Raw genomic sequence first — 21669 nt, 5'->3', positions numbered from 1 at the left:
CACCTTAACAAGGAGTGTATTTGGGATCTCAAGTTGTCATGCCAGTCAGGCAACATGCACAAATAGATGATGAGTTTTCTTACCAGACGGTCGCTTTTGTAACTCTGCCAGGCACTTTTTTCTGTATTGAAACCACTTTTGAGTTGTCTCCTCTAGGAGAGATCCTGTAACCTGAAGGGACCAAAATAAATAAATAAATAAATAAACAAACAAATAAATAAACAAATAAACGAGTGAATTAATAAATAAATAACATCACAGAAAAAAACCCAGCTATTTTATCATCTAAGAGATGTACTGCCTGCTAGATATCTCTAATTGAATGTCCCGTGGATCTCTCAAAATCAGTCTGTCCAAAATAGAGCTCATTATCTTTCCCTCTAAACTCACCTCACCTTGTAACTTCCCCATTTCCATCAGGAACACCACTATCCTTCCAGTCTCCCAGGTTCATAGTCTAGGAATAAGCCATGATTCTTTACTCTCATTCAACCCCATATCCAATTAATTGCCAAGTCTTGTTTATTGTCTCTCTTCAACATTCCTTACATTCTTCTTTCTACTCACAATTGAACCACTTTAGTTCAGGCCCCCATTGCCTGAACTATTTCAAAGTATGTTACTTGGTTTACCTGTATCTCATCTCTCCCCTTTCCAATTCCTCCTTCACACACCTGTCAAATATATTCCTAAAGTTCTATTAATTTGTTTAAAAGGCTCTAGTGTCTCCCCTTGCCTTTATTTTTTTGTTTGTTGGTTTTTTTTAGTGAGGCGATTGGGGTTAAGTGACTTGCCCAGGGTCACACAGCTAGTAAGTGTCAATCGTCTGAGGCCGGATTTTGAACTCAGGTACTCCTGACTCCAGGGCTGGTGCTTTATCCACTGCTCCCCTTGCCTTTAAAATCATGGACAAAATTCTCTGCTTACCATCAAAAGCCCTTCACCATCTAGTTTCAGACAAATTTCCAGGGTGATAAAACATCATTTCCCCTCACATGCTCTGCACTTAATCTAAACTGGCTCACTTGTTCTCCATCATACATGGCCTTCCATTTCCCACTTTCATACCTTTGCATGGGAGGAGGCTGTTCCTCAGGCCTGGAATTCTCTCCCTTGTCATCTCTACATTTTGCAACCCCTAGGTCCCTTCAAGAGTCCATTCAATTGTCATCTCCTTCAAGAAGTCTTTCCCAATTTATCCAGTCATTAATTCTAACCCCATCCAAACCACTACAGTTATTTTTTAAATATTCAGTACTTATTTTCTTATTCATGAGCATTGTGTACTTCCCCTGTGGAGCCCAAGCTCATTGAATGCAACAATTGCCTCAATTCCATATTACTGTCCATGGAACCCAGCACAGTGCCTGAAACAGAAGGTGTTTAATGAAAGGTTGTTGGTTGAACATGTTTGACCGTATCTGGACAATCTTGTAGATATCACATTTGAATTGGCCTTTCAAGAGCTGCTTAGTTCTCCCATAAATGTTTCAGATAATTTCTCCAATTTTTAAAAATCTTATCACCTACTCTGTGCAAAATAATTGTGCTGAGAAGAATTATAGAGACATAGAATATTAGAACCGGAAGGGATCTTGGAAGTAACCAAGATCAATCCCTTCATGTTTTTTTCCAATAAGAAAACAAAGGCCCAGATGAGAGAAGTGACTTGTCCCAGGTTACCCAATTGCAAAACCAAGACCTGAATTCAAGTATTCTGACTCTTAGTCCAGTGTTTTTTCTACTAAATTCTAATAGACTAGAATATGAGACAGAGCTTTTGTCTTCAAGGAACTTATGACATCTTTCCCATACAAATTTTGCCCAACCTTTACTAGCTTGTAGAGGGTTGTTGTTGCAGCAGAGAAGCCTGTTGAATAGCACTTTGTATTTGCAATGTAATTTTTGCTTTTAGAGAGCTTTAACATTTCCTCCATTATCCTCTAAACAATCCTTATACATAGAAGGAATTCTTATGCCTATTTTATGTTTAAAGAAGCTGAAGTTTAGACATTAAAAAGGTGGTGTAGCCCAAGGCCATTCATTTAGTCAATGATAATATCTAGAGTTTATAGAATGACTTAATGCTTACAAATCACTTTAACATGACCCCATTTCATCCTTATAACCCTGGGAGGTAGGTGTGATTTTTATCCTCATTTATGGAGGCACAGAGAAAATGAGTGAGAGTTTGAGACACACAATGTCTAAGGCCAGATTTGAATTCCTAGATGTGACCCCAGTTCTTTTTGCTCTTCAAAATATAATCTTCTAAAACCTTCAGTCTTTTGGAGTAGAAGCTCCTAGGTCTTGTGAAATTTTACTGTATTTCTACAGTATTTCAATTGAATTTTTTTTCCTTGTTACTTGCAATATTTTCTCCTTTACCTGGGAGTTTTGAAACTTGGCTATGACATTCCCATTGTCTTCCTGGGACCTCTTTCAGGTGGTGAATGGCAGATTTTTTTCCTATATCTATTTTACCCTCTTGTTCTATAATTTCAGAGCAATTTTCCTTAATAATTTCTTATACTATTATATCCAGATTATTTTTTATCATAACTTTCAGATAGTCCAAGAATTCTTATATTGTCTCTCTTCCACCTGTTCTCTAGATCAGTTGTTTTTCTAATGAGATGTTTCAGATTCTCTTCTATTTTTTCTAGTTTTATTATTTCTTGGTGTGTTATAATATCATTCAATTCCTCTTGCCCAACTCTAGCTTTCAAGGAGTTATTTTCTTCCTTAAGATTTTGTATCTCATTTTCCAGTTGGTTAACTTTCTTTTCTTAATTTTCTTGGACTGCTTTTATTTTTTTCTTAATTTTTTCTTGATCTCTTATTTGATTTTTAATTTCTTTTTAAGTTCTTCCAAGAATTATTTGGGGGCTTGTGACCATTTGATGTTACTCTTTGGGGTAGGAGTGGCTTCTTTTTTTACTTCACTATCTTCCCCTAAATACAAATGCAATAGCAGCTCTTTTTGTGGTGGCTAAGAATTGGTAATCAAAGGAATGCCCATCAATTGGGGAATGGCTAGACAAGCTGTGGTATATGATGTTGATGGAATATTATTCTGCTATGAGAAATGACAAGCAGGAAGACTTCAGAAAGGCCTGGAAAGACATGTATGAAATGATGTATAGTGAAGTGAACAGAACCAAGAGAACATTGTACACAAAGACAACAATATTGTTTGTTGAAGAACTGTGAATGTCTTGACTATTCTCAACAATACAATGATCCAAGACAATCCCAAAGGACTATTGGTCCACCTCCAAAGAAAGAACTGATATTGATGGAACAGGCATAAGCATGCTATTTTTCACTTACATTTTTTTCTTTTAATCAAGTTTTCTTGTATAAAATGACTAATATGGTGATGTTTTATATAATCATATGTATAACCCATATCTGATTGTTTGCTGTCTTGAGGATAGAGGGAAAGAGGGATAAAAATTGGAACCCATAACTACAAATAAAAATGTTTATTACAAAACAAAAAAAAGATTATTTCAAGTAATAAAAAAATCAATAAAGATCAGGTGTTTTGAGGAAAACAAACAAATAGGTGAATAAATAAATAGGTGAATGAATAGATGAATGAATGAATGAATATGAATGCAGATCTTTTACAGCAAAGTGACTATATATGACTGGTTCTTTTTCCTTTACTTACTCATTTTTGTTTTTATTTTGTTTTATTTTATTTTTAGCAGAATTATAATAATAATTCTTATAATCAAATTTAATCCAGAGTTATTAATGTTCCCTTAGGCCTCAGGTCTTCTTGACTGTTATTTTCTGAATTCTGTCTGGGGCTCAACCCCAGGGACTCCTCTTCTCCATATTTAGCACCCCCAACCACACTGCCCTAAAAATGTTCTTACTCCCTCTGGTACCACATTCATTGGACATGAGCTCGCTCCTTCTTGCCCATAACCACTCTGGTGGGATCCAGATCTTTTCTCAGTTTTCTTGACTCTTTACTCCTATACTTCTTTCCCTTTGTAACCTGTTGCCTCAATCCTTGAGCACTAAGACCCTGGATTCATATTGATCAGGTCAGTTCCTGCAGACTGGTGCCATGAAGGTCATTGTCTCTCTTTGGCCCATTGTCCCTTCTTGAAGTTACTCCAGTAAAACCTCTAAATACAGCTGTCATTTGAATCTTATCTAAGTTTCCTCCATGAGGCAATACATTCCCAGATCCTATACTCAAGGCTGCAATGCATATAGGTATGCTACTTTTATTTCACCCCATAGAAAATGGAAAAGGCTTAAAGGACTCAAGGGACCCTATAAACAGAGAAAAAACTAAAACATTTAAATAGCCCATCAGTTTCCCTTAGAAAAAAACTGAGTTTAGGATTATCAATGGGGCAACCTTTTGAAATTCTGGCAAATCCCTAGCTTTCTCACAGGATGGTGCTATATAGCCCTTCCTAGACTTGTAATGTTTGTTACCCTATGGTTTGGATTCACCACAAAAGCAGGAACACTTTGGGACTTTTGAACAAGCAGTCCCTCCCATTAGACCTGCACTATTCTAATAATTCACCAGCTTTGCCCCCCCCTCTCTCTCTGTCTCCCTCTCTCTCTCTCTTTCTCTTTCCTTAAGACCTTTGTGAGCAATCCTCTTCTATCTCAGATCAGTACCTTGAATCAAGAAATCCCCTTCTCTCTCTAGAAAGTCTAGCCTCTGAACCCTATATTATACTCAGATATAATTTTCCTTCTCCATTACCACCACCATCTAAGACCATGCCTGCTCTGCTGAATGATGGGCTGTCTTCTAATAACTAGCATGTATATAATGTTTTAAGCTTTACAAGTAAATTACAAATATTATTCCAGATTTTCCTTGCAACAACCCTGAGAGGTAGGTGCAATTGTTATTCCCATTTTACACATGAAGAAACTGAGGCAGGAAGTGATTAAGCCCAAGGTTACATGAGTAGGATGTGTTTGAGACTAGATTTGTACTCAAGTCTTCCTGAATCCAGGTCCAGTGCTCACCCACTGAATTACTTCAATTGCCTTCTGCAATGAAGACCAGGAAGGAAGCCCAAAAGCGAGTGAGTTGCTCTGTCAGCTTATTTTTTATAAACAATAGATTATCCTTCAGATGCCTCCAACAATTTATACCCTATAATCTCAATGTGATTGGGGAGACTCATCAAATAGATCAGGACTCCCTTGATTAACCTGCCTCTTATAAATTCATTGCCCAGCAGATAAAATATACTCAGATTTAAAATATATGAAGAGAGGTTCCTTGCCATGTCCTATTACCCAGGCTAGCACGTAGCTAGCACCTTCCATAGTACGAAGTACTCATTACATATTAAACAATGACAATAGTAATGATAGTAATTGCAAAAACTTAATTGGTGTTTCTATTTTTAAGAGCTTCATCTCTCTAAATACTGTCAGCATAAAATATGGCAGAACAATGATACAAGGGTTTAAAGTAGCAAACAATTTGGGAGTACTTGGTTGTAGTTTTTCATACAAACTCCAAAGAAATTTTGAAAAATCTGGTTAAAAACTGCCTAAATGGTCCCTAATCAGTAATATCAGGTCCCTTAAATTCAGAGAATGGTAGAATTGACAAGGATTTTAGAGTACATTCAGCCCAATTCTGTCATTTTACAGATGAGAAAACATCTAAGATCCAAAGAGGGAGTTCTCGAAGAACAGTCTTTGATGGCACTTGCCTTATGGTCAATCTTACCTGATTAACCACTAACAATCATAGCTAGCATTTATATAGTACTTAAAAGCTTGCAAAGTGCTTTATATCTCATTTTATCTTCACAATAACTCTTTACTATCTGCATTTTACAGATCAGGAAACAGAGTGAGGCAGAGGTTAAATGATTTGGCCATAGTCACAGATAGGAAATGTTTGAGGCTGAATTTGAACTCAGGTCTTCCAATGGTCTAAGGCACCAGACACAACATTGGTCCTTCCCTGACAGAGCATTCTGGTCTCCATATGGAGGCATGTGTTCAAACCCCACTTCTGACACATTTTTTTTTTTTTATGATAGCAAGGTGGCACAGTATAGAGTGCTAGACCTGGAGTCAGGAAAATCCATCTTCCCGAGTTCAAATCTGCCCTCAGACACTTATTAGTGACCCTGGGCAAGTCACTTAACCCTGTTTGCCTTTTCTTGTATTCACATGACCAATCTCTAATTTTATTTGCATGTTTGACTTAAGTCCTGTATAAGCAATAGATACCTCTGGTCTGACTTACACACTGGAAAACCTCTCACCACAAGGTAGTCGTTGTGGTATTTGGAGTTCTTTTTCTAATGATTTCATGATGTTAACAGTAAACTACACTGAATGGAGTAGTGGGGGTGGGGAGGGAGAGGTTGACAAATAACCTGGATCTCATCTTATTCCCTTTAGGCTTCAATCCCTGTTTTTCCAACCATGTTAGTGAGCATTCTCTTGGGTACAAAGTGTTTTTATTTTTCCTAGTATGTTTATTCTGGAAGTCTTCATAGACTCTTATGATTAATTTTGCTTATAGATTCTTGCCTGGTGTGGAATATAAATAAGTGAGGGGAGCTTTATGGCAGGAAGTTTTTATAAAATTCACTTAATAAGAAATGTTTAGGGACAATTTACTTCTTAAGAATAAAGATTGTTTTGTGTGTGTTTGTATTCCTAGTGCCTAGCACATAGTAGGCACTTAATACAAGATTATTGATCATTAGTTTTCATTCAAGCAAGCTGATGTGATTCTTTTCTCTTTTTTCCTATGTCTTCCCCTCAGTAACTTAATTGAATTTACTGATCTTGGCATCAGATATGCACAAGCTTTCTGATGTTCTCTCAGCCATTGAACTGGAAATTGAAATACACCCGATGTTTTCTTTCCTTCTCAGTCGCTGGCTCAACCAAGTTTGTCACAGAGATTGCTGCCCATGTGGCTTTGGAGGAAAAAGAAAAGTCAGGTCAGGCTTTTCCCTCCTTAGACTCATGTGTCAACTAGAAAGGGGCTTAGAGGTCATCTAGTCAAATCTTATTTTACATATGAAGCAACGGAGGTCTAGAGGGATGAAATGGCTTGCCAGGTCCAAAATGGAGATCTCCTGAATTCCAGTCAAGTGCTACAACCCTTTGAAGAGGAGAACTTTTCTTCTTCCAGGGGTCTAGGTTTAATCAAGTCAGAAGAAACCATTGTGTGATCTTCAAGAAGAGAGTCTGGATGGCTTAGGAGTTTGTGGTTTTGAATATCAAATGCTAAGTTCTGTCTGTACAATTTTACAAAACTCATAGTTGATTTTTGTTCATCCTTCTACCCTGTACCTGCTCCCTAAAGTTGCCATTATATTTACATGTTGAGGAAAACAGACTATTGGCAGGTAGATGGTACAGTGGTTAGAACACTGAACCTGGAGTCAGGAAGTTGTTGTTGTTTAGTCATTTCAGTTGTGTCTGACTCTTCATGACCCTATTTGGGGTTTTCTTGGCAAAGATACTGCCATTCCCTTCTACAGCTCATTTTACAGAGGGGGAAACTGAGGCAAACAGGGCTAAGTGATTTGTCCAGGGTCACGCAGCTAGGAAGTGTCTGATGCCAGATTTGAACTCAGGAAGATGAGTCTTCCTGACTCTAGCCCAGGCACCCTATCCATTATGCCATGTAGTATACTCCAAAGTATATATAAATGTTATCTATTCTTATCTATGACTTAATCAGTGTGTGGAACTCCCTCCACCAATGCATAGGTTGAAACCTTTCTGTGACTTAATAGATAAGATCTGAGGCACATAGAAGTTATGTCCCAAGGTCACACAGTTGACAAAGGTGAATAGAGGATTTTAAACCCAGATCCTCCCAACTCTAAGCCCAATACTTTATTTGGCGAGCAATTTTTTCTTTATAACTAAAGAGAAGGGGGAAAGGAATAGGGAGAAAGAAGAAAGGAAAATAGGCCCCAAAGGTAGCAGAGTTTGGGACATGCCTGGAAGAGGACACAGAATACCAGCATTTACTTTGCTTTGTCATCTGTTAATTCATTGGGTTTTGCCCCTCTTTTGTGTTTATTTGATTAGGGTTTTAAAATAGTTTTTAAGTTTTCCCTCATAAAAATAGTTTTTAAACATTATTCTTCACCACCAGATGACCTGCTAAATAGGGGGAGATACCAGGAGTCTGGAGGCCTGTTGCTTCTCACTGAGAGTATTGTAATCCAACAGATAAAGACTCTATCTGAGTCTGATATGACCAAAACTTATTATCTCCAAATTTACAAAATAATAATGTTTCTGAGATTAGGTTCTGATAAAACTAGGATAGACAGAACTATATGTAGTAATTCTTGCACTTAGAATAAGTCGAGAGGAGATGGTACCATATGACCACTTCTGTGGGCGATTAACGTAGCTTAGAGACAGGGGTCTTGGGAGCTGAGATGGGTGAAGAACTGGAAGGAAGACGACCCTGGCTGGGCAAAGGTGACAGTTACAATGGCTTGAGCAGGATGCACGAAGTGTGGTTGCTGAGTGATGGTTGCAGGGCAGATGGAGCCAATTCCTCGTCTTGACCCTGTGTCTCAAGGGGTATGAGAGGAGTGACCATCTTTGTCATGGGATGTCTTCACCTAGTTTTCAATGGATATCAAAAGATGTAAGGGATTGTTATGTGGAGAGGAACATTCCAGAAGGCCTGGTAGAAAAGGATGTGTGAAAAAGATGGGCACTAGGGGAGATGTAGGGCTAAACTAGATAGGGATCGGAGGGTAGGGAGAAATGAGAGGTGAAAGGAGTCTGTCCTTGGGCAGAGGGGGCTTCTGAATGACATGGATTGTCCAAGTGGAGAGAAGCTAAATCCATTCCAGAGTTCAAATTATAATGGTGGGAAAATATCTTGAGACCCTGACTCTGAGATGGAGCCCCCTCAATTGATTATAGCTGACCAAGAAAGGGGGTAGGGTGGATTATTTCACAGCAAACAAATAAACTGAAAGAATCATTGACAAACATTTAGTGAGAATTTACTCTGTGAACCACACTGTACTTGGTGCTAGAGACATTGGGAAAGGTGTGAGACACAGTACTAACCTCAAAGAATTTATTAGTGGTTTGAGGGGAGGAGAAAATGCCGCTTTTAGCCCAGATTCTAAGATCCTACCCATCTTTGGCTGATGCCATGCTAATGCTGTTCGTCCTTCATGAAAAAGTTCCCTAGGCCAGGTGATATAAAGTGTGCCTTCCACCCTGGTAGGCATATGACCCCAGGAGAGGCACCTACAGCCAAAGGAAGTGGAGGGAGCAGGGAGAAGTAGTCTGGAGCCAACACTTCAGAAGTGGGAGAGAGGAAGCCACCCAGGATGTCAAAACCTAGGGCAAAACCTCAGGTGCCTTATAAGAGTTGACATTCTATAGATAGTTTTATCTATGCCCAGCTCCAAATCAGTGCTCAAAGGAGAAATTGCTCAAAACACATTCATATGCTAAAGCACCAAATAAAAACTCCAGCATTTTGTAAATGATTCCAATCCTTAATATATTAGTGAATGTACTTGGAGTCAGCAAGACCTGGGTTCCAATCCCACTTCTGACACTTTGCTAGTCTCTTTTTATTTTTTATTTTTTTTAGTGAGGCAATTGGGGTTAAGTGACTTGCCCAAGGTCCTACAGCTAGTAAGTGTTAAGTGTCTGAAGCCGGATTTGAACTCAGGTACTCCTGACTCCAGGACCGGTGCTCTATCTATCCACTGCTCCATCTAGCTGCCCCACTTTGCTAGTCTCTTAACCTCTCCATGCTTCAGGCAACTCTCAGGCTAGAAGGTACAGAAGTTGCAGAATGTTAATGATAGAAAGGTCCTCAGAAATCATTGAATCTGGGGCAGCTAGGTAGAGCAGTGGATAAAGCACCAGCCCTGGATTCAGGAGGACCTGGGTTCAAATCTGGCCTCAGACACTTGACACTTACTAGCTGTGTGACCCTGGGCAAGTCACTTAACTGCTCTTAGCCTCAATCTCCTCATCTTTAAAATGGGGGTTTGGAACTAAATGGCCTCTGAAGTCCCCTCTAGCTCTAAGATTTATGATCCCTCTTTCTTCAGCGTCTCTGCCTTTCCGGACTTTAATGTTGGGAACTATGCTTGAGAAAGGTGATGCCACTTCAGAGATTTTATTTCAAGAAAAAGAGTTGGGCTACTTAGATTATAGTGAGCACAACTTCAAAGGGTTTCTTTCCTTCTGGGATTCAGAAGAAAACTGTCATTCTTTAATTTTGTGAGGCAATGTGATGAAGTTAATGTCCATTGGCTAGGGAATCAGGATTCATAGTATAATAGATTTAAAATTGGAAGGACCCTCAGAGATCCTTCTAGTCCAACCCTCTCACTTGTTCTAAAAGATTAGGAAACTGAGGCCCAGAAAGTAAAGTTACTTATTCAAATTCATACAAAGAGTAAGTGGCAAAGGCAGGATTAGAACCAAGGTTTGTCATAACTTTTGAAATTCTTGTTTGTTTGTTTGTTTGTTTTTTAAAAATTAAAAAAAAAAATCTTACCGGTTTGGCTGAAAATTGCAGTATCAGTAGGAGAAAGTACTGAGCAAAGGCTGAGAAACAGAACTTCTTATAGGAGTAGAGCTCTTTGGTTTCCTGGAGAGTGAAGGCATCCATTGGGGAGGCAGAGGAATGTGGCAGAATCCCTTTTGCTGTCCTCCCAGATATGAGACTGCTCATTCCTAGGAGCATCTTCCTCTCTGAACTTTCATAAGGCCCAACACAATCCTCTGAAGAGTCTGAGGCACACTTCATCCACGTCTCGTTCTGTCTTATTACTTATACAGCCATGAATCCTTTGCATAAATCTTCCTCATTTCACCCCTCAAGTTGGAGCCCTTCACCTGATTCCATCTAAATCTGAACCCTTCTGGAAAGGTCTAGTGTATCTCCAAAGTTTTTCAGCTCCACCTTCCTTATCCAAACCCTCCCCCTCCTTAAAAGGAACAGATAATTTTTCTAGAGCTGTGCTCTCTGCAACTTCCTCAGGCAAGGCAGAAGAGAAAATGAGAAGTGTTCAAGGGATTCCAAAGCCTTATAGCCCCTGCTGAATTTACACAAAATGTGCAACAACATTAGGGGTCAGCCCTTCTGTGACTGGGTCTGGAAATGACTAAGCTACATCTGCCTAAAAGTTTATATCTCCACATGTATGGTTGATTTGGTACCAATGGCACCAAGGCAATCCCCCACTCAGAAAGGGGGCTTTCTATAAGACCCTTTTTATGCACTAGGAACTGGGGTCTATACCAGAGATTGACTAGCAAAGAGCTATTTGTTGAGCCAATCAAAGCCTTGTGAGGCAATTCTAGTTTTTTGTCCTCAGCAAAAAAGTTACCAATAAAACTCTCCCACCCCCATCACGGGCCCTCTAGAAAAGTTATAATTTCTTTCCATCACCCATTTTAATGCTCTCAAGTGAAAAGTAACCGTCTTGTTTTATGGGATCATAATTTAAAGCTAAAGAGACTTTAGAGATAATGTAATTCAATGCCTCATTTTACAGAGAGGGAGGGAAATGACTTGGCCAAGGTCACAGGCAGTCATTATCGGAGATGGAAGCAACCAATGGAAGCAAGAGGAAGATCAAAGAAGGTACATAACCACTGCTTAGGAGTCCAGGGATAAACACAGCATGGAAACTAGATAGAACTACTTAACTTTTACCTTTACTATAGTTTTCTCTTCAAAGAGGAATATCTTTGAACTGGGAGAGACAGAATAAAAATAGTTTAAACCCAAGTGAGGAGATTTTAAGAGAGCATCTATATGCCCTTAATGAATCTATATAACAACCTTAGATAAACTACATCCCAAGGTACTGAAAAAACTGCATTTAATTCAATTTGTATTTTCACAAAGCTCTGCCTTCTTTCTCTTGCCTCTTCTCTCTCCCCCCAAGAGAATGCAAGAAAACCAAAACTCATTTACAAACATGTATAGTCAAGCAAAAAAAATTCCCATATTAATCATGTCCAAAAAAAGTTTCCTTCTGCACTCTGACTTCATTACCACTGTCAGGAGATTGGGTAAAAAAATTCATCATGAGTCTTCTGGAACTGTGGTTCTGTCTTTCAGAAATGATAATCTTTACAATATTGCTGTTATTGTATGACGTTCTCTGGTTGGAACTAGAAATGTTATAAAAACAAATGTTGAAAACTATCTCTACATGTAACTGGAAAATAATAAGATACTTTTATGATAAAGAAAATAATTTTAAGAAAATATCTTATATTAAAAAATAAAGTGTTCTCCTGATTTTGCTTACTTAACCTTCATCAATTCATATACATGTTCTCAGACTCACCCATTTGTCATTTCTTGTAGCATAATAGTATTCCATCTCATATACCATAACTTGTTCAACTGTTCCCCAATTAATGGGTATCCCCTCAGTTTCTACTTCTTTGCCATCAAAAAAAAAGAGCTACTAAAATGTTTTTTGTATATATGGGTCCTTTTCCTTTTTCTTTGATCTCTTTGGAATACAAACCTAGTAGTAGTATTTCTGGGTCAAAGAGTATGTATGTCCAGTTTAATAAGTTTGGGGACATAGTTCCAAATTGTTTTCCAGAACAGCTGGACCAGTTCAATAAAGCATTAATATAATTATTTTCCTATAGCCCCTCTAGCATTTGTTATTTTTGGTTTTTGTCAACTTTGTCAATCTGAAGGCTATAAGGTAATACCTCATTTTATACCTTGCATTTTATAATTATAATTATTAGTGATTTAAAGCATTTTTCACATGGTTTTTTGATTTCTTCCTCTGAAAACTATTGATATCCTTTGACCATTTATCAATTATATAATGATTTTTATTTATATAGATTTGAATAACTTCTATATGTATCTTAGAAATAAGACCTTTATCAAGGAAACTTTCTACAAAGATTTTTCCTATTTAGCTGCTTCTTAATTTTTCTACATTGCTTTTGTTTGTACAAAAACTTTTAAATTTTACATATACAAAATTGTCCATTTTACTTTTTATAATCTCTATCTCTTATTTGGTCATGAGCTCTTCTCCTATCCATATATCTAATAGATAATTTCTTCCTTGTTCCCCTAATTGGTTTTGATGTGATCCTTTATGTCCAAGTCATGTCTTCATTTGTGTTTTATATAAGTATATGGTGTGTGTGTGTCGATCTATTCCTAATTTCTGCCAAACTGCTTTCTAGTTTTTTCAAAAGATTTTGTTGAATAATTTATTCTTTTTTTAAGATTATACAGTACAGGGTGGATAGAACACCAGCCCTGGAGTCAAGAAGACCTGAGTTCAAATCCGGCCTCAGACACTTGACACTTACTAGCCGTGTGACCCTGGGCAAGTCACTTAACCCCAATTGCTTCACAAGAAAACAAAAACAAACAAAATGATTATACAGTACAATCATGTTAAACATATTTCCACATTAGTCATGTTGTGAAAGAAAATTCAGAACAAAAGGGGAAAAACATGAAAAAGAAAAAAAACCCAAAAAGTGGAATAGCATACCTCAATCTTCATTCAGACTCCATCCAGACTCTTTCTTTGTTTTTATTTTATTTATTTATTTAGATTTTCCCCCAAGTTACATGTAAAAAACCCACATTTTTTCACATTGATGTTTTAAAATTTTATGTTACAAATTTTCTTCCTCCCTCCCTCTTTGCCCCTTCCTAAGAAATCAAGCAATTCAGTATAAATTATACATGTGCAGTCATGCAAAACATCTTCACATTAGTCCGGTTGTGAAAGAAAACAGACAAAATAACTTTAGAAAGAGGAACTAAAAAAGAAAATTATACTTCAATCTGTATTCAGATACCATCATTTCTTTCTCTGTTGATGGTTTGCATTTTTCATACATTCTTCTGATAGCATCCTGTTCATCATTTCTTTCACAACTACTATTGTTAACTGTATCGCCCTCCATCCTATTCCCTCCTCCTGATATTTACTTTATTTTCAATCTTCTTTCACCCTATCCCTCCTCAAAAGTGTTTTGCTTTTTACTGCCCCCTCCCCCAATCTGCCCTCTCTTCCTTCGCCTCTCTCCCCTTATTCCCTTCCCCTCCCACGTTCCCTCAGGGCAAAATGTATTACTATACCCACTTGAGTGTGCATCTTATTCCCTCTTTGAGCCAATTTTGATGAGAATAAGGCTCACTCACTCCCCCACTCCTTCCCCATCTTCCCCTCCACTCTATAAGCTTTTTCTTGTTTCTTTTATATGAGCTACTTTATCACATTCTACCTCTCCCTTTCCCTTTTTTCCATTGTATTCCTCTTACCCTTTAACTTTATTATAAAGATGTCATCATGCCACCAAAAAAAAAAAAGATGTCATCACGGGTCAGTTAGGTGACACAGTGGACAAAGCACCAGCCTGGGTTTGCCAGGTGGCCCTGAGCCCAAATCTGGCCACCCCACCCTGTCTGTCGCACAAAAGACAAGGATAAGCAAAAAATAAATGCTTTACAGATATCATCCCTTAATATTCAATTCATACTTGTACCCTCTGGCTTTAAGGGTAAGTCTGTACCATTTGCACTCATAATAGCTCACAAGCCCCTATTGTTATGTTTCTAATTAAAAATCAACCAGTAGACTTAATAGCTCTTAAAAAAGTACTAATTTAATAAGAACCCATAAAGCTGGGCCTTGCACTTCTTTATGTGCCTCAGTTTACCTTTATTTCTCACAGAACATGGACAAGATGAGAGGGCTGAGTTTTCTCAAACAAGATTAGCTTTTATAGAGACCAAGCTTGAGGCAACTTGAAATGTTATCAAATACCGTGGATCATGCTACAATATCTTATCTTCTCAGTGTTCTGAGAATAGATTCATTTCAAAAGAAAGAGAGAGACTAGAATGTTCTCAGAGAGAGTGTCTCCTGCCAAAAGTATCTTCTCCTCTGAGTGTTCTGTGATTAGATGTGTTTCCGCAGAGAACAAGGCTGGAGTAATCAGAATGTTCCCAGAGAATGTAGACACCAACCAGAAATATCTTTTCCTCTGAATGTTATATAGCTATGCTGACATTTTTCTTCTCCCATAGACAATGAAGTTATACCAATACTAAACACATATGCACTAAATGGCAGAGCATCCAAATTCCTTTTGTGGAGATGAGAGGTCCTCAGTTATTATGCATTGCACACATTTTCCAAATGCTTCTGATCAATTGGGCAGACTTTTTTTTATCTCCCTTCCTTCTACAACTGCTTTTATCCTCCTTCATACATTCTAGCTGTGATGTCTAAAATCTAATGAGTGATCACCTTAAATTAGAAGCAAGAGTTTAGCCTTTTAAGTTTTTATTAAAGTGTATTATAAGTTAGTGAAGAGAGAGAGAGAGGTAAAACAGCCTTTGTCTAGCTATGTAAGAGCCAGCCTCCATTCTCCTACCAAGCCCCAGTCCAGAACCCAAAAGACCTCGCTTCTACGTGGCTTCTCCCAGAAGCCCCCTGTCAAGCCAGAAGCAGGGCTATCCATACACACAGCTCCAAGCTAATTGGCTAGTAGCACTGATTGACACGACCCACAGGTGGTAGACATGACTTCCTGACACCAATCTGACCTTCAAAACCCCAGAAAGGTCACTTCCAGACACTAAGTTATATGGTTTCTTTTCAGGCCAGAGCTCACAATGTCCCTCCCAGCAGAGGGTGTCATTCCAATTCTCACAGTATAAAATAATTTTTACATATATACCTATTTGTGTCTAATAGTAGTTATCTCTAGGGTAGGGGGAGGGAAGAAAAAAATTTACATGATAATTTTGTTATATATTTGAAAGCAATAGCAAGTTGTACATAGTAGATTTACAGTTTCATAGGCAATCATCTTTTTATTGTACTGTTATGGAAATTCTTGTTTTATTCCATAAATTAAAATAAATTTTTAAATGAAGAACAAACAAATTTAATGTAACTAAACCAAATATAAGTATAATAGCAGTATGGCCAGCAAAGGTCCAAGTCTTAGGAGCATTTGAAGTATGCTCTCCCTACCTAATAAAATGTGCACATGGAGGTTGGGAGGGAGCCTGCTTCAGGAAGTTCATGATCATATGGAATGGAACCCTCCACTTCAGAATATTCTTAGATATTCTATAACTGTCTTCTATCTGCTTAGTATATGCTAAAGAAGGGCTTTTTGATTGACCTTTGAGCCAATTCTGAATATGCAAAAAAAAGACTTCCAACAGGCACAACTCCATTTATAGAATATTTTTTTTCCCATGCTCCTGCAGGTTCTTTTCTCTTGATAGACAAGAGGAATTAGTTTTCCTTCATTGTTTACCTGTGACTTGATTGTTGGTCACACAACCCAAAATCATCACAGAGACAACTCAACCTTGTTCGCTCCTCTCCTTCCTTCCTTCCTTCCTTCCTTCCTTCCTTCCTTCCTTCCTTCCTTCCTTTCCCAGGAGAATGAACTAATGAGAATCATCAGGTGGAAGATGGACCTCCAACAGTTGATCACTAGAAGCCATTGTAGACACTAGCAAAATCACTTTGGTGAGCAGAGTATGAATTGGAGTGAGAAGACAATTGAGATAGGGAGACCAATTATAAGGATATTTCCACATCACCAACAAGATGGAGGACTAGTGATTTTTTTTGATCCTTATGTGATCCTCTCCAAAATACATTCAAAAAAGTCATTTCAGCTATTTCCACAGTTGAGGACACCAACCACCCTAATGAAGTGAAAACCCAATGAACTAAAAGCAAAGAAAGCTAATTCCTAACCCCTAATGCTCTCACTTAGCACAAGCACATAGCCAAGGTGGTTTTTGTCTCAGTTGTGAAGTTGTTCTTTGGTGAAGAAATATTAAAGATGGCTATGACCTTGTGAACTTCAAAAGGTTGAAAGAATGAGCCATCAGAGGCAAGGGAACTAGAGTCCATACCAGAGTTTGCTGTCATTTAAGCCTGTTAAAGCTCCAGTGGCCTGCTTGACCCAGTTTGAAGTCAGCTGAGACACCATAGCCCATAGCAAGGAATTGATTCATCTAGTAGCTATGTCATATGTACAAGCAAACTTGGTGGGGAAAATCATTTTTAGCAACTACTTTAAGTTTGAGCACATTCTCCCTAGGGCCTGAAGAAGCATAAACAAGAGAGTGCCCCAGTTTGGGGAGATGTTTTGTACTTTGGGTCCTGCTATATCATTTTAATATCTTATGTTAATCCAGAAAACTGTGACCAGTGGGACAAATCTGGTTTATTGTATACTTTCACATAGCTCACAAGTTCACAAGTTTTTACATTTTTAAATAATAACATTTAAGTAATTTTAAAATGGAAAAACCATTCATAACTTGCAGGTCATACAAAAATAGATGGCAGGTTGAATTTCCTTCTTAGGTTATATGGGAATATGAGCTAATAGCATTAGAAAGACTCATCTACCCTCTCAGGGGTACCTCTTAGAATCCTGAGGGGGAAATCTAGTTGATTGCACTTTAGGTACCCAAACTATTGGTACATATATAGGTTGGGTGAGTACGTCCAAAATCTTATTATGTAAGGAAAGAAAAAAAAAGATTTCATAATGATTCCATCATTTAAATTATAATTTCAAACACAATTGGTCCTGAAAGGCAAAAATTTTCAAGATAATATTACCTTCTTTGGTATTCATGTTTACATTTAGAAAAATGTAGAGGAAAGATTCTAAAATCTACTTTCATGTTCTTTCTTAATATAACCTAAGAATATAATTTTTTTAAAAAATCAATATACAATATTAAATTTTAAAATAAAGTTTACATATTAACTTAATTTGCATCAAAAAAATTTCCTCCTTAAGTCTTTAAATTTTACTTTCTATAGTCATTATTCCAAATGAACAAAACACTCTTGACTCAATGGTCTTTTTCAGTTTCCCTACTTCCTGGACTAGCTACTATATGTGGCCAAGTCAACCATCTATCTTCTCATTCTTAAAGCTCTTTCTACCTTCAACTTCCATGAGTCTTTTCTCTTCTATGTGTCTTTATCTCTTCTGCTGCTTCCTCTCTTGACCCTTCCTGCCTCCACACTCCATTTTCCTTCTCGTATAACCACCCACATTCCTCAGAGTCACAAGCTGGAATGCTTCCAGAAAGTAAACAGTTATTCAAGTGAAGAAAAAATGAGGACTTGGTGTCTCCAGCCAGGACTCTTAGACGCTTAGACTCCTATGCTCCTAGTTTACATTTGCAAATCTTTTTTTTTTCCTAGAAAAAGCAAGGACTAGACAAGGTTGTCTTCCTCTAATGGAAAGTGGACACCATCTGGAACCCTATGTCTCTCCTCACACACTCTCCTGTGCACTTTGCTGCATTTCTTTCCTCCAAACAATGGGTCATCTCTTCAACCTCTTCTTCAGGTTAAAGAAGGGCCTGTTTCTAGAAGACTTAGCAGCGGAAATGTGCCTCCTCCTGCTACATTAATTTCATTCAGAATGGGACTAGAAATTTGAGTAATGAACTAAATTAAGACATTACTATCACTAATTTTTTCTATTTTTAAAAGCTCCACATTCTCTATGTCTTTCTTTTGCTCCAAGGCTTTTGTGGACGTTCATAGGAGCTGATGTGTTAGATATAAAGCTTCTCTTTGTGTCATTAGTAAGAGATCACATATAGGCTTGAAGTTAAGGGTAAGTGAATTAGTCTCATGTTCCCCTTTGAGCTTCCCTCTCTTGTGCGCTCCACTCCTTTGTAGCAAACACTCAGAATGCATTAAAAAATCTTTCCATGGAGACAAAACCCATAATAAAAATTCAGACAACAATGCTTAAAAGGATATAAACCTCCGAGGGTAATGATACTAGTTGGCCAGGCATGCACCATGGCCACACCCTATTAAAACCATCTCTGTAGATGGGTTAAAACATCTTGATGGTAACTGAGAGGCCTCAAATCTATTAGTGGAGGAGGGAGATGTCTATCCCAAGCATGTAAAGACTTTCCCTGGTGGAATGGGCAGATAAGAACAATTTATTCCAACGACCATGATGGCGGCTGATGCAGGTGCTTTGGAGAGCTTAGAGCTTGCTCAGACATCAAAGACACCAAGGTCACATTGTATTCTTGGCCATTACCAGTCTTCTTGACTTTTTTCCTGCCACTGGATTTTGATGACTCAGGAAGTGAGAGTAAAGCTGACACTGTGCAATGCTGCCTCACTAAAATCCAATTCACACACAAATCAAGACATCACCCTGTGATATCATTGACCCTCTTCAAAAGCAAAGGACAGGGGGGCAGCTAGGTGGCACGGTAGATAGAACACCGGCCCTGGATTCAGGAGGATCTGAGTTCAAATCCAGCCTCAGACACTTATCACTTACTAGCTGTGTGACCATGGGCAAGCCACTTAACCCCAATTGCCTCACCAAAAAAAAAAAAAAGCAAAGGACAAACAACATGCCTATATTCATGCATCCTTGATAAAAGTTTAGAAAGGAAAGATACTTTTACAAATAATTTTCTACAGTGGAACACACCTTTATAGTCACACAATGGAATAAAAGAGTCAGGGATACTTCTGTACTTCAATTAATCAAATTGAATTTTCTTTTCTGATCTCAGAATATGCTCAATCTAAGCACTTGAACTTTTCTTTGAAATCAAAGTATAAATTCAGCAATGTTTATTTAGTCATTCCAGATTTGCCAATAGAATCATAGGATATTAGTTTCCTAAGGGACTTTAGCTATTGTTTTTGACAAGAACTGGGTTGTTTGAGTGATAGCATCATTCCTTCTGTTCTTTGGTCCCATCACCACTGGACCCTTGCAGACTTGGGTTCAAATTATGAGAACTTTTAATGATAATTTATCTATCTTGGCTCATCTTTCCCCACCTAGTACTAAGAGTAGGATTCTCTGAAGCTAATTGAAGTCTAGATATTGAATTGACCAATATGTTAACAAGGCAAGAAACAGCATTGATGAAGTAAATGTTTAATGAGAACAGAAATAACAAATAAAACAATGAGAATAACAACATAAATTCCTGACCACGTGATGAACCAATTAAACTATATTCTGTCTTCTTCTTTTGAATTTCTAGCCCCTTTTTATTTATTTAATTGATTGCCTTGCCAAGACTCAGCCTTGGATAACTCCCCCTAACCTCTCATGAACTTCCTTTGCTTCTACACACATGCCTATTCCTTCCATCCAAAAGATTGCCCCCTTTGCCACCTCCACTCTATCACTTATGTTTTTGCCTATCACTCATTTTCAATCTCTCCCTGTCTAGTACTTCCTACAAACATGCCTATGTATCCCCCATCCTCAAAAACAAAAAACAAAAACGAATTGCTCTTTCCATCCCTGATAGCTATTGCTTGCATCTCTTTGGCCCTTTATAGGCTATCAAATATACCTATCCTGTCCTAACCTCTCTCCTGGCCTCTAATCTTGGATTTTCAACTGCCTTTCAGACATCTTGAACTGGATGTAAATATTTTAAACTCATCATGTCCAAAAAAGAATTCATCTTCCCCTCTAAACCCTGCCCCGTCCTAACTTCCCTATTACTGTAGAGGGCAACACCATCTTACCAGTCACTTAGGTGCACACCCTCAATTCATCGCTATTTCTCACCACCCCAACCCAATATCCAATCTGTTGCCAAGAACTATTGATTCTATCTTCTACATATCACAAATATGCCCCCATCTCTCTTTTTGTGTGTGTGTGAGGCAATTGAGGGACTTTCCTAGGGTCACACAGCTAGTAAGTGTTAAGTGTCTGAGGCCAGACTTGAACTCAGGTCCTCCTGACTCCAGGGTCAGTGCTCTATCCACTGCGCCACCTAGCTGCCCCTCCCATCTCTTTTGTAAAAATGCCACCACTCCTGTGCAGGACCTCATACTTAATGCCTGCACTACTGTAATGGGTGGCTGGCGACTCTGCCTGCCTGAAGTCTCTTCCCACTCCAATACATTTGCTATTCAGCTGCCAAGGTGATCTTCTAAAAGCTTCACTTTTTTATCATAAAAGTATTTTATTATTTTCCAGTTACATGCAAAGATAGTTTTCAACATTTATTTTCATAGAATTTTTGGTTCCAGATTTTTCTCCCACCCTCCCTTCCCTCTCCCTTCCCCCAGGATGGAAAATAATCTGATATAGGTTATATATGTACAATTACATTAAACATATTTCTGCATTAGTCATATTGTGAAAGAAGAAGCAGAAGAAAGAAGAAGGGGAAAACCTGATAAAAGAGGAAAAAAACAGCCAAGAAGTAGAAACAGTATGGTTCAATCTGCATTCAGAATCCACAGTTCTTTTTTCTATCATGAGTTCTTTGAAATTGTTTTGGATCATTGCTATTCTGAGAAGAGTCAAGTCTATCACAGTTGATCATCACACAATGTTGTTGTTTCTGTGTACAGTGTTCTCCTGGTTCTGTTCCTCTCAGTCAGCATCATCAGTCCATGTAAGTCCTTCCAGGTTTCTTTGAACTCTTGCTCATCATTTCTTACAGCACAATAGTATTCCATTACATTCATATACTACAACTTGTTTAGCCATTCCTCAATTGATGGGCATTCCCTCAATTTCCAAATCTTTGCCACCACAAAGAGAGCTGCTATATAAAGCCTTACTTCTTAAACTGTG

The 21669-nt window shown here is 38.1% G+C and overlaps 1 protein-coding gene across 1 annotated transcript in view; it reads right to left on the bottom strand.

Annotated features, from left to right (window-relative positions):
• GLP2R (glucagon like peptide 2 receptor) overlaps window positions 1-10735 on the bottom strand; it is a 76254-nt gene extending 65519 nt beyond the window's left edge. Inside the window, exons 1-2 of the mRNA XM_044003759.1 lie at window positions 10547-10735; window positions 84-171 (exon numbers count right to left, since the gene is read on the bottom strand). Of these exons, the coding sequence (XP_043859694.1) occupies window positions 84-171; window positions 10547-10735 (277 nt within the window). The remainder of the gene's footprint in view (window positions 1-83; window positions 172-10546) is intronic.
• Window positions 10736-21669: the final 10934 nt, after the last annotated feature.

This window comes from Dromiciops gliroides, chromosome 4 (assembly GCF_019393635.1).
Source record: "Dromiciops gliroides isolate mDroGli1 chromosome 4, mDroGli1.pri, whole genome shotgun sequence".
NCBI lineage: Eukaryota > Metazoa > Chordata > Mammalia > Microbiotheria > Microbiotheriidae > Dromiciops > Dromiciops gliroides.
The sequence above is the reverse complement of the archived record's forward strand: the minus strand, read 5'-3'. Positions and strand labels throughout refer to the sequence as shown.